Source organism: Narcine bancroftii, chromosome 1 (genome assembly GCF_036971445.1).
Source record: "Narcine bancroftii isolate sNarBan1 chromosome 1, sNarBan1.hap1, whole genome shotgun sequence".
Lineage (NCBI taxonomy): Eukaryota > Metazoa > Chordata > Chondrichthyes > Torpediniformes > Narcinidae > Narcine > Narcine bancroftii.
In genome coordinates this window covers 41,847,578-41,863,540 of record NC_091469.1, presented here as the reverse complement: position 1 = coordinate 41,863,540, position 15,963 = coordinate 41,847,578, and the positions used below count along the sequence as shown (strand labels likewise).

The following is a 15,963-nucleotide window of genomic DNA, read 5'->3' as shown; positions in this document are numbered from 1 at the left end:
TTTCTTCAACAAAATTTGTGATCTTTTACCATGAAGATTAAGTTTATTATTAATTCAACAGTACAAAATGATGCAGTACTTCCTGGATCAAGAAATGCGTAGGTCTTCAGTATGAAGCTTCCTTTTTTAGTTTTAACTTGCACAGGAACTATTGAAAGAGTTTTGTCATTGTCCCCAGTAAGACAGTTTGTCTGAACCGAAGCTGAGGCATTCTCTTTGACTGTCACAATAGTCTTGGATTCAGATTGTTTGACTTCCTTCTCAACTTTACTTTATTAAGTATGCAGTAACATGGGATGTTTTAAACTGCATGTATCACAACTGAGTCACTTATTACAATTTTTGCTGACGTGTTCTTGACACAAACAACCAAAACATATTCCATTCTTCTTTAAAAAGGTTAATTTCTCGTCATACGTCTTTTTTCTCCAATCATGAACATCTTTCTAAAGCATGCTTATCTTTGCAATACAAACAGCTTACCCGAACAGTCTGACCTTATTTTCCTTTTGTTTCCTTGTTCTTTCCTGTGCTTGTAACAAAGGTTTCTGTTGAGACGATGACTTAGACTTTTTTAAATTTTTAGGAACTATTGAAGAATCCTTAATATTTCCAAATACTGGCACAGTGTAAAAATATACATGCCATTCCAAGAATTGTACAGCATCCTCAAAAGTGGCATCCCTTCTGGGATGAATCTTAAGCTCTGCAGCTTTGGTTCTCCATAACTCCTTCATTTTATAAGATTATGTTGCTTCTAAAGTTTTTACCCCTAACTCTTAACTTATGACCCCTCATTCCAATCTCTCCTACCCTTAAGGGGAAGAGCCTATTCACATCTACTCTATCTATTCCCCTCATAATTTTATATACCTCTATCAAATCCCCTCTCAAACTTCTACGTTCCAATGGATAAAGACCTATTCTACTCAATCTTTCTCCGTATTCTATCCAGGCAATCCAGGCAACATTCTAGTAAATCTTCTCTGCACCCTCTCTACCTTATTGATACCTTCCTATAATTTGGAGGCCAAAACTGCACACAATATTCCAAACTTGGCTTCACCAAGGCCTTGAACAATCTCAATATCACCTCCCAGCTCCTATATTCTATGCACTGATTTCTAAAGGCCAGCATACTAGAACCCCCTTCTTCACTACCCTATCTTCATGATGATCCATCCACCTTCAAAGAACGATAACCATTATTCCAAGATCTCTCAGTTCCTCTGCATTCCTCAATGCCCTCCCCTTCACCACATTTGTCCTATTTTGGTTATTCTTCCCAAAATAAAGCACTTCACACTTATTGACATTAAACTTCATCTGCCACCTTTCAGCCCACTCTTCTAATCAGTCCAAATCCTTCTGGAGTCTACGAAAACCCTATTCTCTATCCACAACTCCCCATATTTTTGTATCGTCCACATATTTACTCACCCAATTTACCACACCATCATCCAAATCATTAATGTAAATGACGAACAACAAAGGACCCAACACCGATCCCTGAGGCAAACCACTCATCACTGGTCTCCAACCTGACAGACAGTTGTCTACCATGACTCTCTGGTGCCTATCTTCTCGCCACCATTGAAATCATCTGACTATTTCATCATTAATCCCTAGTGCCTGAACCTTCCTCACCAACCTTCCATGTGGAACCTTATCGAAAGCCTTACTGAAATCCAAATAGACCACATCTGCTGCTCTATCTTCATCAACCTTCTAGTCACTTCCTCAAAAAATTAAACAAGATTTATCAAACATGACTTTCCCCTCACAAACCCATGTTGGGTATCCCAGATCAATCCCTGCCCCTCTAGATGCTTGTACATATTATTCCCAAGAATACTTTCCATTAGTTTACCCACCACCATTGTCAAACTTACTGGTTGATAATTGCTGGGCATACACCTGGAGCCTTTTTTAAACAGTGGAACCATGTTTGCAACATGCCAATCCTGCGGCACCACACCCTTCTCCAATGACCATTGAAAAATCACTGTCAGAGCCTCTGCTGGAGTTTTATTGACATTTTCAACCTCTTGTTACAATGGTCAGGTGTCCCCATCTTCTTGAAAAGGACATCCATTGTTCCATACACAAAAAGATCAAGAGTACCTGCCTCAATGACCATAGGCCAGAGGCACTGAAATCTGGCATGATGAGATACTTTGAGACAATGGTAATGGTGCAAATCAGCTGCTGTCACAGGAAGGACTGGACTCAGTTTAATTCATCTATTGTCGTTGGCCCTCTGCTCTCCGTTAGATCATCTGTCAGCCATTTCTCATTCACTATAGCTCAACATTCAACACTGTTGTACCAGAAAAATATATGATCAAACTAAGGGATCTGGGACTCCACATCCTCGACTTCCTCATCAGTAACACCAGCTTCTTCTCACTGACCATCAACACAGACACCCTGAGGCTGCATGTATAGTCCTTTGCTTTATTCTCTGTGCATTCAATGCTGCATGGCCAGTGCAATAAGTTCACTAATGACTCAGTCATTATTGGACAAATAATGGGAATTAATGAGTCAGAATACAGGATGAAGATCCGGAATCTGGTTGGGGGTGCCAGTACAACAATCTTGCTGTCAGCATCACCAACACCAAGGAGCTTATGGTTGATTTTAGGAAGGCGAAGCTGATAGACCATGCACCTGTCCTCAGTGAAGTATGGAGATGGTGATGGTTAGGTTCTTCAAGTTTCTGGGACACCATATTTCAGAAGACCTCTCCAGGAGCTAGAACATTGAAGCAACTACAAAGAAGCAAAACTGATGCCTCTGTTTTCTAAGATGTTTGAGTTTTGGTATGTCTTTCAAACCTTTACATGTGCCTGACTGGCTACTTCGCAGCCTGATTTGGTAATTCACATGCCCATGAATGCAGATGGTTACCGAATGTAGCAAACATAGGGCCATCACAAGCTCTGACCACCCATCTATTAAAGTCTGTCTGTCTGAATTGGTAGCAGAATGTCAAGCACTGTCATGCTGACCACTGGCTCACCTCAGGGCTGTGTGCCCAGCCCGCTCCTGTTCACTGTACTGACCTACAACTTCATCACAAGATCCATCTCCAGCAATGTCATCAAGTTTGCAGGTGACATAACAGTAGTCGGCCTCATCAGCAACAACGATGAGTCAGACTACAGAGAAGAGGTGGAAAATCTCATGAAATAGTGCGTGAATAACAATCTGAGTCTCAATGTGGACAGGGCAAAGCAGATGATCGTAGACTTCAGCAGGATCAGGAACAACCACCCTCCACTGCACATCAACAACTCTGAGATAAAGAGAATGGAGAGCACCAAGTTCCTCGGCATTCACTTAACTAGTGACGTATCGTGGACACTCAGCATCTCATTTGTCAGGAATGAGCAACAGTGACTGCACTTCCTGAAAAGGCTGAAACAGGCATGGCTGACAGCCACCATTAAGCCAACCTTCTCTATGAGCTCTATCGAGAACATCGTGGCCAGCTGCCTCACAATGTGATACAGTTGCTGCAGAGAAGAGGATCAGAGGTCAATCCACAGGACCATAAGAGTGGCAGAGAGGATAACTGGAGTCTACCTCCTCACCATTGATGTGATCTACCGGAATCGTTGTAAGAAAAGGGCACGCAAAATCAATGAGGACCCCTTCCACCTTGCGCACAGCATCTTTCAGTTGCTCCCATTGGGAAGATATCCAGGAGGATCAGAGTCAGCACCCTGGACCCGAGGAACAGCTTCTTCTCACGAGAATGCTGAGCGACCAAAGGAACTGCTCACACGAACTGTCCAAGACTCTCATTTGTGCAAAAAAAAAAGTCCTATTTATTTATTTGTATCGATGAAATGCTTCTGTATATGAATTAATTGTGCTGCATATGCGTGTGTGTTATGTCTGTGTATGTATGCCTGTTTTTGCACCGAGGATCGGAGAAAGCTGTTTCATCGGGTTGTACATGTACAATCGCTGAAGAGCTGGCTCTGAATGGGCAACTAAAGCGGCATCGTCTGCAAAGAGTAGTTCACGGTCAAGTTTCTCTTGTGTCTTGGTGTGAGCTTGCAGGCGCCTCAGATTGAAGAGACTGCCATCCGTGCGGTACCGGATGTAAACAGCGTCTTCATTGTTGGGGTCTTTCATGGCTTGGTTCAGCATCATGCTGAAGAAGATTGAAAAGAGGGTTGGTGCGAGAACACAGCCTTGCTTCACGCCATTGTTAATGGAGAAGGGTTCAGAGAGCTCATTGCTGTATCTGACCCGACCTTGTTGGTTTTCGTGCAGTTGGATAATCATGTTGAGGAACTTTGGGGGACATCCAATGCGCTCTAGTATTTGCCAAAGCCCTTTCCTGCTCACGGTGTCGAAGGCTTTGGTGAGGTCAACAAAGGTGATGTAGAGTCCTTTGTTTTGTTCTCTGCACTTTTCTTGGAGCTGTCTGAGGGCAAAGACCATGTCAGTAGTTCCTCTGTTTGCGCGAAACAGAGCCAGCTCTTCAGCGCTTGACGTCCTGCTTTGCGGAAACTGCCAAAATGTTTGGCCTGGAAGTCAGCCTGAAGAAAACTGAGGTCCTCCATCAGCCAGCTCCCCACCATGATTACCAGCCCCCCCACATCTCCATCGGGCACACAAAACTCAAAACGGTCAACCAGTTTACTTATCTCGGCTGCACCATTTCATCAGATGCAAGGATCAACAATGAGATAGACAACAGACTCGCCAAGGCAAATAGCGCCTTTGGAAGACTACACAAAAGAGTCTGGAAAAACAACCAACTGAAAAACCTCACAAAGATAAGCGTATACAGAGCCGTTGTCATACCCACACTCCTGTTCGGCTCCGAATCATGGGTCCTCTACCGGCACCACCTACGGCTCCTAGAACGCTTCCACCAGCGTTGTCTCCGCTCCATCCTCAACATCCATTGGAGCGCTTACATCCCTAACGTCGAAGTACTCGAGATGGCAGAGGTCGACAGCATCGAGTCCACGCTGCTGAAGATCCAGCTGCGCTGGATGGGTCACATCTCCAGAATGGAGGACCATCGCCTTCCCAAGATCGTGTTATATGGCGAGCTCTCCACTGGCCACCGTGAGAGAGGTGCACCAAAGAAATCTCTTGGTGCCTGCCACATTGACCACCGCCAGTGGGCTGATAACGCCTCAAACCGTGCATCTTGGCGCCTCACAGTTTGGCGGGCAGCAACCTCCTTTGAAGAAGACCGCAGAGCCCACCTCACTGACAAAAGGCAAAGGAGGAAAAACCCAACACCCAACCCCAACCAACCAATTTTCCCCTGCAACCGCTGCACTCGTGTCTGCCTGTCCCGCATCGGACTTGTCAGCCACAAACGAGCCTGCAGCTGACGTGGACTTTTTACCCTCTCCATAAATCTTCGTCCGCGAAGCCAAGCCAAAGATAAAGACATGTACAATCAGATGACAATAAACTTGATTTGACTTGACAAAAAGTGGCCAACACCATAAAGGACTCCCATCACCCTGGTCAAAACCTCTTCTCACACTTACCTTGAGATACAAGGTGTAGAATCCTGCATCTCTAGGTTCAAGAGCAATTTCTTCCCAACAACCATCAGCCTCCTGAACCTCCCACTTGTAACCACAAAAAAACTGTCCTATTGTTACACCACTTCTTGTTCTTTGCATCATGATTAATTGTGAATCTTTATTATCAATCTATCTTTTGTATTTTTTCTTTTTAATATGTACTGTAGTAATTGCTTTTCTTTTCTCCATGAAGTATCTGTTCGGTTGCCACAATGTATGCACATTGTAGAATGTACAGACCTAAACGTTATTATGTCTCACAAATATGATTGGGATTTTTGAAGACATGGGCAAAAAGATGGACTAGCACAGGGTGGTGAATGTTGTCCACATTAACTTTAGTAAAGAGGGTCCCTCAGGATAGCCTAATCCAGAAGATTAAGGCACATGAGATAGACGGCATCTCATGAATTTTGGATTCAAAATTTGGTGGTTGGAGTCAGAGGGTGGTAGAGGATTGGAGGCCTGTAATCACAGTGTTCAGTACCGAGTCCCCTGTTGTTTGTTTTATATATATATTCAGATAATATTGTCATTAACATGGAGAGTATGTTTGCAGGTGACACCCATTTTTGTGGTATTGTGGACTGTAAGAAGATTATGTAACATTACAATAGGATCTAGATGAAGTGAGAAAGTGGGCCAAAGAATGGAAAATGGAATGAAATTTGGATGTGTGAGGTGCTGAACTTTGGTAACTTTAGCTTGCAGTGTAACAGTAAAGTCCTGAAGAATGTTGGAGATAGTAGAGACTTTGTAATTCAGATACATAGTACCATAAAAGTGATGATTCAGGCAGACCGAGTGTGAAGAAGGCAATGGTACCACTTGTCTTCATGGGTCAGGCCATTTGCACATGAGCAGGGATGTTATGTTACAATGGTACAAGATATTGGTGAGACCTCTCCTAGAATATTGTGCAGAGTCCTGGTCACCCAGAGGTAGGAAAGATAACATGAAGCTGTAAAGGGTGCAGAAAAGGTTTACAAGAATATTACCAGGACTAGTGGGCTTGAATTAAAATGAGAAGCTGGATAGGGTCTGAACTTTTCTCCCGAGAGCTCGGGATATTGTAAAGCTTTATAAAACTATGAAAGGCATAGGTAAGGAAAATAGTTGTAGCCTTTCTACCACACAGGAATCTAAAACCAGAAGGAAAAGATTTAAGATGAGAAAGGAAAGATTTAACAGCGATCACACTGACAGCTTGGCCAGTAAAAAACAAGCTGCCAGAGGAAGTGATAGAAGTGGATAGATTATTGCGCATGGATAAGAAAAGCTTAGAGGGATATGGGCCAAATGAGGGCAAATTGGTAGACAACTATGAGAAACATGAAGCTACTAGAGCAACTCAGCAAGTCAAGCCACATCCATAGGTAGAAATAGTCAGTCAATGTTTTGGGTAAGGTCCATTTAATTGTCTGATAATGGCCAGGATTCTATAGTCAATAGTTTACAAGTCAAGTTAAGTCGTGTTTATTTGTCATTCATACCATAATCATTGCAGTGTACAGTGAAAACAAGAAAGCGTTTCTCTGGATCGTGGAGCTGGTTATTTACATGGCTAAATTACATCAGTAACTTTTTTTTATAAATAACATCACTTATAAATATCATGTTACATATGCTTGCCCTCTCTCCCCAGAGTTCAGAAGCATCATGGCTTGGGGGAAGAAACTTTTGCAATCTAGTTGTGAGGGCCCAAACACTTTGGGACCTCTTCCTGCATGGCAGAAGGGAGAACAGATTGTGGGAGGGGTGTATGGAGTCCTTCACAACGTTTATGGCTTTCTGCAATTAGTGGCCATTATAAATATCTACCATGGCAGGGAGAGAGACCCCAATAATCCTCTCAGCGGTCCTTATTATCCGCTGTGTTCTGAGATGGTGCAGTTCCTGAACCAGGCGGTGATGCAGTTACATAGGATGCTCTCAATGCATCTCCCCTGTAGAATGTAATGAGGGTGGAGGGTGGAAGCTGGACTTTTCCTCAACATCCATGAAGTTTACAGCCCATAATTTAATTGCAGGGATATCATGATATTGGAACAGAGCACATCACATCATTTCAATTTCAATTCTATTTATTCTTTCTCCTTGGTGACTCTGAAAGGCACTATAATTCCTTGTGAAGGACATTGCTGCATGAGCCCATGATCTCTAGAAACACAGGCTTGTTCCCAATATCGAAAAAAAAAACCATATTTTCATTTTAATGTAATTTCTAACTAAACAATGGATGCTGGAAAGCAAATAGTCAAAAATGTGGTTGTAAGATTATGTATCAGATGGTCAGGCTGTTATCTAGCATGTTGATGGAATTATTTGGTGGACTTGCTCAGTTTCTGGGAAACAAGAATGTTGAACAGTTATTTCCCTTTTATTAATTGGCATGCTTGCTTGCCCCCCACCCTTCTGTATATTTTCTCATGCATATGGTTTAAATAAAAGCAAGCTTTTGACATGCCAGTTTGATGTCACAGAATGGTACAAATTGGCAACCCTTTTGGGTACGGTTAATTGTACTTTAGCTTATTTTCAGTTTGAAGAGGGCACCCAACCTGGTTGTGTGATATCCATGTTAGGATGGATTCAGATTTTCTACAATATGAGTTAGACTATTATCCAGTCACCATCTACCAGCTTATGAGTGTTCCACTTGGTGTTATCTTTTACAACTTCTCCATCACAGGACATCTTTCTTTAACTGCAAGGTAAGCAAGGAAACATTAGTCAGTAATGAGTTACCAGTAATTACAGGTTCTATAATTTGTAGATGGAGTTCTGTTACCTGTACTCTGAAACTTGGATGATTGTGTACACATGTATGCTTTCAGTCAACTAATTGGTAACAAGGCAAGCAAAGCGTGACTGGTAGGTCAATCATTAGCTGTAAAGTCGGGTTGATGAATTCATTTAAAACTTCAGAAACTGCCATTATAAGAAAAATAAAGGGAAACTGGGTGTTCTGGAACTTTTTTTACCTGATATATTTGGAAATCTCTACCTTCTGCAATCCATGTAAAACAACTGAAAGAGAACTCAAATTAATCTGCAGTAGAGAAATCTATCTGGTAGATTATTTCTTTCAGTTTAAGCAAGTAAGATTAAATTTAATGTCAGTGCAAAATCCATCAGTGGCACTGGTCAAAAGTGGAAATTGGGGCCATCTTTTAGCAGCTGCTTCATTTAACATTAATAGCAGAGAGAAAAAAAATGACAATATTTGTATCAGCTGCTTTCCATTGCAAAATGATTCATCTGCGTAAAGTACTTTATCATTTCAAAATCTGCCATTTCCTGTGACTTGGGGACCTTTCACTGTTGCAGCAACTTCTTGAAAATTACTTAAAGTTAAGCAGATGTAGAGGTTAAAAGATTGAGATCATTATTAACATAATGTTCCTTTTTTTTTAAAATGTGACTTTATCAATCACACCTAACTTTTCAAGTATTTGATCCCTCAGTTCAAATGGCCCAACTTGAAACTTGAAAAAGAGTGAGGGAGTAAGGGATCATTGACTTATTGGATGGTTGATTTATTTTTTTTTCTGTCCCTTGTTACAATCTATAGTGAAGCAATTTCAATGTTCCTAATAGAGCAGTCAATAGGAAAATATTCAGAAAGATAACAATTGAACAATTTCTTTATTTCCCTTAATAATTTCATCTGAGTTTGACTCCTGAGCCCCACAAGTATTTGTGCAAGCATTGTAAGCAGATATTGGATAGGCTTGGTCTGTTTTCCCTGTAACAAAAGAGACCAAGAGGTGACATGATAGAAGTACATAAAATTATCAGAGTAAGAGAGAGGGTCAATAGCCACAGTCTGTTTCCCATGGTCAACACAGCTTGCATAGCGGTTGACACAATGTTATTGCAGGGCTAGAGACCTGCATTCAATTCCAGTGCTGTAATAGCGTACATTCTCCCAAGGTCTTTGTGGGTTTCCTCTGGGTGCGCCAGTTTCCTCCCACCCTTCAATATGTACGTGGATTTTAGGTTGATTGGTGTATTTGGGCAGCAAAAAAATGGGCTGCAGGACAAAATAAACAACACACTACATCCAATTTTTTTTAAATTAAAGTGAGAGGGAGGTGGACTTGATTTTCTGAAGAATTTTCACTGTCCTCCAGATATATGTTCCTGCTGTTTGGAGGACTTCTAATGGCTGCTGTTTCTATGGGATGCTATGCCATTCTGGTGCTCATACCTGCTCTTCTCTCAATGATACTCATACATATTCTGGAGCCCAGGAGTGTCCACAGCTGGTCCTTCCTCACTCAGATGGCATGGCAGACACTCTGCCATCTTTGGCTGCACTACAAAGATTATTATCTGCAAGAAGCAACAGACATTCAGTAAGTTCACAACTTAAAAATCTTAGAAACTTCTCTTAGTCATTACTACTTGGATGTTGCTCTCACCTGCTTCTATGACCACCTTCTTCTTGAGGTACCATGCTTCTTTTAGTTTCCTCTTGCAGTTGCTTGTTATCTATTACCTCTTCTGTATTAACTATACTTAGTACTTATTTTATTTACTCTGACTCACTATATTTTCAGCTTTATCCAAGGTCCGAGCTACCTGTATCAAAGCCTAAAAATAAATTTATAGATAAACAGATTGGACAAATAAATAAATACGACGAACAAATAAATAAGACAATAGTCTGGGTAGTAGCATTGCAATAAGTCAAATAGTGCAGGCATCGAGAACAGACAATAAAACCCCTGTTATCCAGAATTCAAATATAAATAGGTTAAAAATATGGACTTAAAATTGGCCCGCCTTGCATGCAACATGCAATCTCAAGCAACCAGAAATTTAATTTATCCGGCATCTACCAATTCCCATAGGTGACAGATACCAGGGGTTTTACTGCATGTCCCCCAAACAACATCTGTTTATTGTTTAAATGCTGAAGGCTTGTCAGGTAAAGTGATGGACTTAGCAGATAGATGTGACTGTCATATGGTAGCAATTACAGAAAACTAATTAGGACATTACAGAATGGTTGGCTAGTGAAACTATTTGGGTGGAACTGTTGAGCAAGAAAAGCATGACCTCCTTATAGGCCCCTAAATAGTCAATTGGAATGCGAGAACAGGGAATATGCCATCAGCTGTAGGTCAAATATAGTTGTCATTGTAGGGGATTTTAATTTTCCAAATATTGACATGGAAAATCAGTGTGAAAGCTTTAGATGGGGTTTTGTTAAATCTATTCAGGAAAATTTCCTCAATCACCATGTAGAGGGTCCTTCAATGGAACGGTCAATACTTGATCTAGTTTTGGGAAATTAGGAAAGACAAGTGGAAAAAATTTACATTATGAGCTTTTGGGGATGAGCAGTCATTATTCTTTTAGGTTTAAGATAATTATGGAGAGAGACAGGGCAGGACCATGAGATGAAATTTGGAATTGGGGTAAGGCCGACTTTAAAGGTTTAAGAATTAGCTCAAGTTAAAAGGAACAGGTTGTTTGGAGGAATAGGAATGTTAGGAAAATAGGGTGTTTTTAAAAGTGTCTTGACAGTGATCCAGGACATGCACATTCTTTTTTTTTGAATATTTTATTTAAATTACTTCAAACTCAAACAGTGTCAACAATCCTTAATAATAAAACACACATTTTCCAATTATATGCAAGCTTCACCATCGAGTCCAAATTTCACCCCCCTCCCCTCGTTCCCCCCTCACTTATCCCAATTAATATATCTAGAGACAAAATTAAACAATTTCCCTGAAGAGAGACAGCAACAATAAATTAGTCCTCATCCCCTATTCATGTAGCATTTTACTGTGTTCCTTTACCTTCCAGACATATTAGCGACATAAGGACCAAAAAAAACCCAAAATAATTACATATAAAAAATTCTGGACATGCACATTCTTGTTCGAGTGCATCAGACATGCAAGCATAGGGAAACTTGGATTTTGAGGGTGTAGAGCTTGTTGAAAGAACCAAAGACTTTTGATCCAAACCAAGGCTTTTATTAGCAAAAGACAGGAGCTTTTCACAGATGGCCGACCAGTCCGGAATGATCCGACCTGGCTAGGGACACAACCCTTTAAGGCTCAGACAGTAGGCGTGGCTAAGCTCTCAGCCAATCGCTGTAAGCACAGTCATTACACTCTAGATACTGTAACTATATACATTGGTGATAGGTCTGTACTATCACAGAGGGAAATTCAGGCTCTGGTCAAGAGCAAGAAGGAGGCTTGGAGCACATATAAACAGCTGGGATAAAGGTTAGATCTGGAGAAGTTTGGGGAATTGAGAAGCAAGCTATAAAAGAAAATCAGAAGGGCAAAAAGGGGACAGGAGATATCTCTGGCAAATAACATTCAGGGTAATCCCAAGAATTTTGTAAATGGAAGAAGGATAACCAGAGAAAAAAATTGCATTTGTCAGGTACCAATGCAATCAACTCTGTGTGGAACCACAGGAGATGAGTAAAGTCCTCAATGAGTACTTCTCTGTTTTAATTGCAGAGAAAGACACGAGGACTGGGGATCTTGGGGCAGTCAATGGCAATGCCTTGCGATCAGTATTACACTGAAGATCCTGATGCACATGAATGCAGGCAAATCTTCTGGGGCTGATCAGGTATATCCAAGGACACTGTGGGAAGCTAGAGAAGAAATTTCAGGGGCCCTGGCAAAAAATTTTGGGTCGTCATTTTGTAGAGGTTAGTTGCCAGAAGACTGAAGTATGGCATATGTTGTGCCTCGATTCAAGAAGGGCTGCAGGGAAAAGCCTAGGAACTGCAGACCAGTGAGCCTAACATCTGTAGTTGATAAGGTATTAGAGAGTATTCTGATGGAAAAGATGTACCTGCACTTGGATGGACAAGGGCTGTTTGGGATAGTCAGTGGGAGGTCATATTTCACAAATCTGATTGGGGTTTTTGAAGATGTGACCAAGAAGTTTAAAAAGGGCAGAGTTGTAAATGTTGCCTGCATGGAGTTCAAGGCTTTCAATAAGATTCTGCATAGTGGGCTGTTCTGGAAGGTTAGATAGCATAGGATCCAAGGTGAGATAGTAGATTGAATAGAAAATTGGTGTCATGGAAGAAAGCAGAAAATGATGATAGAAGGTTGTGTTTTGGAATGGAAGCCTGTGGCTAGTGATGTGCCCATTGCTAGGCCCATTGCTGTTTGTCATCTATATCAAGGATTTTTATGAAAACATGCATAGCATGATTCAGCAAGTTTTCAAATGACACTAAAGTGTCTGGTATTGTAGATAGTGAAGATGATTGCCAAAGGTCAGTTGGGCAGGTGGGAAGAGGAATAGTTGGAGTTTAGTACAGGAAAATATGAAGTGTTGTATTTTGGGAGGCCTAACATGGAAGGATAAGGTGGGTTTAATGACCTCCCTCATCTGGATGGGAATAATCAATTCTTCCATATATTGGGTACATGTATAGATACACTAATTGAACAAAGAGACCCAATACTGAAGCAAAATTACCTGACAATGTTCTTTTCCATCTGGTATTTGTTCTAGTACTTTATGCAACTGGGTATTCATTTAAAGGAAAATTATTCTTCAGCAGTTGAATTTTTTGCTGCATAAAATTAATTTAATGCTCCACATTTCAGAAGGTAGATTTAAATGGAGCAGGCATTTTGGAATGAACAGTGTAAGAGTGAGACATTGAAGCTTCAGCAAGCAGAGGCTGCAGGGTTGCAGCCGGTAAAATAAGAGTAAATAAAACGCACAGTAAATGCTGGAGGAACTCAGCTGGTCTTGCAGCGTCCCTAGGAGGTAAAGATATATTACCAATGTTTTGGGCCTGAACCCTTCCTCAAGAAATAAGCAAAGAACAGGAAGGCGAAAGATCTGTCGGAGACCTTTTAAATTTATTATTGAGGATAGCAGAAGTTCATGAGGGGCATAGATCGGGTGAATAGTGACAGCCTGTTCCCAATAGTAAGAAAATCTAAAAGAGGGCATGACTATTTCATGGAGGCGGGTAATTTAAACAGAATGTAGGGGACAGTTCTTCACTCAGAGGGTGGTGATCACGTCAAACGAGCTGTCAATCAAAGTGGTAGAAGCAGATGCATTAGCTTCCATTAAGAAAGATATGGATAATTATACAGATGGGAGGAGCTTGGAGGGGGGATGTGTCTAATGTGGACTAAAGGGGGAAGTCCGGTCATTCAACATGAGCAAACTGGGCTTGTGGACTTATTTCTGTGCTGTAAGACTGACTCTTTGATTGTTTTCACTTTCAGATTCTTAATTACACTGTCATCTCTGATGCTGTTGACCCAAAGAATAACATCAACGTCATTGGATGTTCATGAAGGTAAAATCTCAGTTCCGATTAGAATTATGCAGCACAACCTCCTGGATTCGGAATTGCTCCACAGTTTTCTGTCGTACCTTGGCTATATGCTGTACTTTCCGGCTCTCTTTGGAGGGCCTTTGTACACTTATAAAATGTTCAAAATTCATGTGGAAAATCTCAAAGGAACTGATCAGAGTTGCATTACCTGTCCCTTGTGGCCATTTTTAAAAAAGAGCATCTTATTTTTTGTCTTGTCAAGATTGAGAATGTTTGTAAGAAATTATATTTGTGCCCAAGGGCCCCTTCAATGGAATGTTCCTACAGATATTTTATTGGTTTGGATTACATCGTTAATGTTCAGATTAGCATATTACTCACAATGGCTTCTCAATGAATCTATCAATAATTTAATTGGTTTGGGATTGGAAGACAAAAGGACTGAAAAAGTTGCACTCTCTGATACTGATATCTGGACACTTGAAACAACCAATAAGATATCCGAATTTGCTCGAACATGGAACAAAACCACAGCCGATTGGCTGAGGAGGATTGTGTTTCAACGCAGCAAAGTTCATCCTCTGCTGTCAACGTTTGCCTTTTCAGCTTGGTGGCATGGTCTGCACCCAGGCCAGCTCTTTGGATTTATCCTGTGGGCTGCAACTGTGCAAGCAGACTCTTACATTCATCGATATGTGGATTCTTTGATTGTGAGATCAAGGTTTCTGAGATTTTTCTATAAATCTCTGACATGGGTGCAAACGCAGCTGGTAACTGCATACATCTTGGTTGCTGTGGAACTGCGGAGCTTTTCTTATGTTTTGGCACTATGTAAGTCTGCATGTGCAGTCTTTCCTTTAATGCATGTACTATTGCTAATATGTATCCCAAACATCCCAAGGAAAAATTAAAGGTCATTATCAATCTACCACTTGACTCTTCCATATTCCTTTCAGCTGAATATGGTCATATGACTTTCAAATCATTTGCACTTTTCATAATATCAATAAATTGGTAGGAATGGAGAGATAATTCGCCAGGAAGTGGCCAGGACTGGAAGACTTGAGTTATAGGGAGAGGCTTCACTTCTCAATATCTTCCCTATGTTAGGATCATGAGTCAAAAAGTTACCAGGCATTTCAAAGTGGCAGTTACAGGTCAAGCACATATACTCGTCAAAACAGTTCCCTAGTCTATGCTTGGTTTTACCAATGTTGAGCTCCCAATGAAGTAGGCAAGGTTGGAAGTGGTGCAACTTAACCTCTGCTTCTTTTGGGAGGACTATTTAAGTCCTTGGTGATGTTGCACCTCTTGTACTTACATGGGGAAGGGAGTTTTGTGGGATCAGCAGACCAGCAAGTCACAAAGAGAGTTGTCCCTGCAGAAAGCAGAATAGGACGATGGGAGAAGATGTAATTGATGGTGAAATCATGTTGGATCAAGCATAGATGAGGTGAACATTTTGCAGAGTACCATTGCTCTGTCTGCAAACATCAGCCAGGGCTTCCACTTGCACTCTTCCTACTCCCATATTGACATGTCTGTCCTCATCATTCTGCATTGCAGTGGAGAGCCAAACGGAACTACAGCTTGTATTTTGTATGGGTAGCCAATGTTACAAGCACTGAATTCTCCACCTCTGATGTTCTTTTCTTCCATCCATTTAGTTTTCTTCTGCTTTTATTCACCTCTCCCATCCTGACCACTCATCTCCTTCCATCTGCCCATCATCCCCTTCCCATCTGTTTCCACCTATCACCTAACAGCCTTTATCCCACTCACTCATTTGGATCATCTGCAAATATCTTGATCAAACCCTTTGCACTTAAGAGTAAATCATAAATGTATATTGCAGAAGGAAAGATCATTATCTTCATTCACAACTCACTACACTTATACTATTAAGAACTGGCAATCTTTCCTCTGCTCTGAGTTTTGATGCAGGGTCTTGACCTGAAATGTCCACTAACACCTTTTTCCTCCATGGATGCTGCTTGACCCACAGTGTTCTACCAGCATGAAGATTGGCAGAGCTGTTGACAGTGTGGCAGGTAATCTTAAACAACAGTGATATCAATGTATTTGTGA

General features: G+C 41.2%; 1 protein-coding gene across 1 annotated transcript; it reads left to right on the top strand.

Annotated features, from left to right (window-relative positions):
* Window positions 1–9,034: 9,034 nt before the first annotated feature.
* On the top strand, window positions 9,035–14,786 carry mboat4 (membrane bound O-acyltransferase domain containing 4). The gene is made up of 3 exons (XM_069926468.1): window positions 9,035–9,080; window positions 9,710–9,934; window positions 13,823–14,786. Exons 2-3 carry the CDS (start codon window positions 9,714–9,716, stop codon window positions 14,784–14,786), a joined length of 1,185 nt encoding a protein of 394 aa, XP_069782569.1. The 5' UTR covers window positions 9,035–9,080; window positions 9,710–9,713.
* The last annotated feature ends 1,177 nt before the right edge of the window (window positions 14,787–15,963 follow it).

What these genes read in the sequence shown, in the direction of transcription:
- mboat4 (XM_069926468.1), top strand. Translation starts at nt 9,714, where the DNA reads ATGTTCCTGCTGTTTGGAGGACTTCTAATGGCTGCTGTTTCTATGGGA. An exon ending in CAAGAAGCAACAGACATTCA is followed by an intron (nt 9,935 to 13,822) that starts GTAAGTTCACAA and finishes TTTCACTTTCAG; the next exon opens with ATTCTTAATTACACTGTCAT.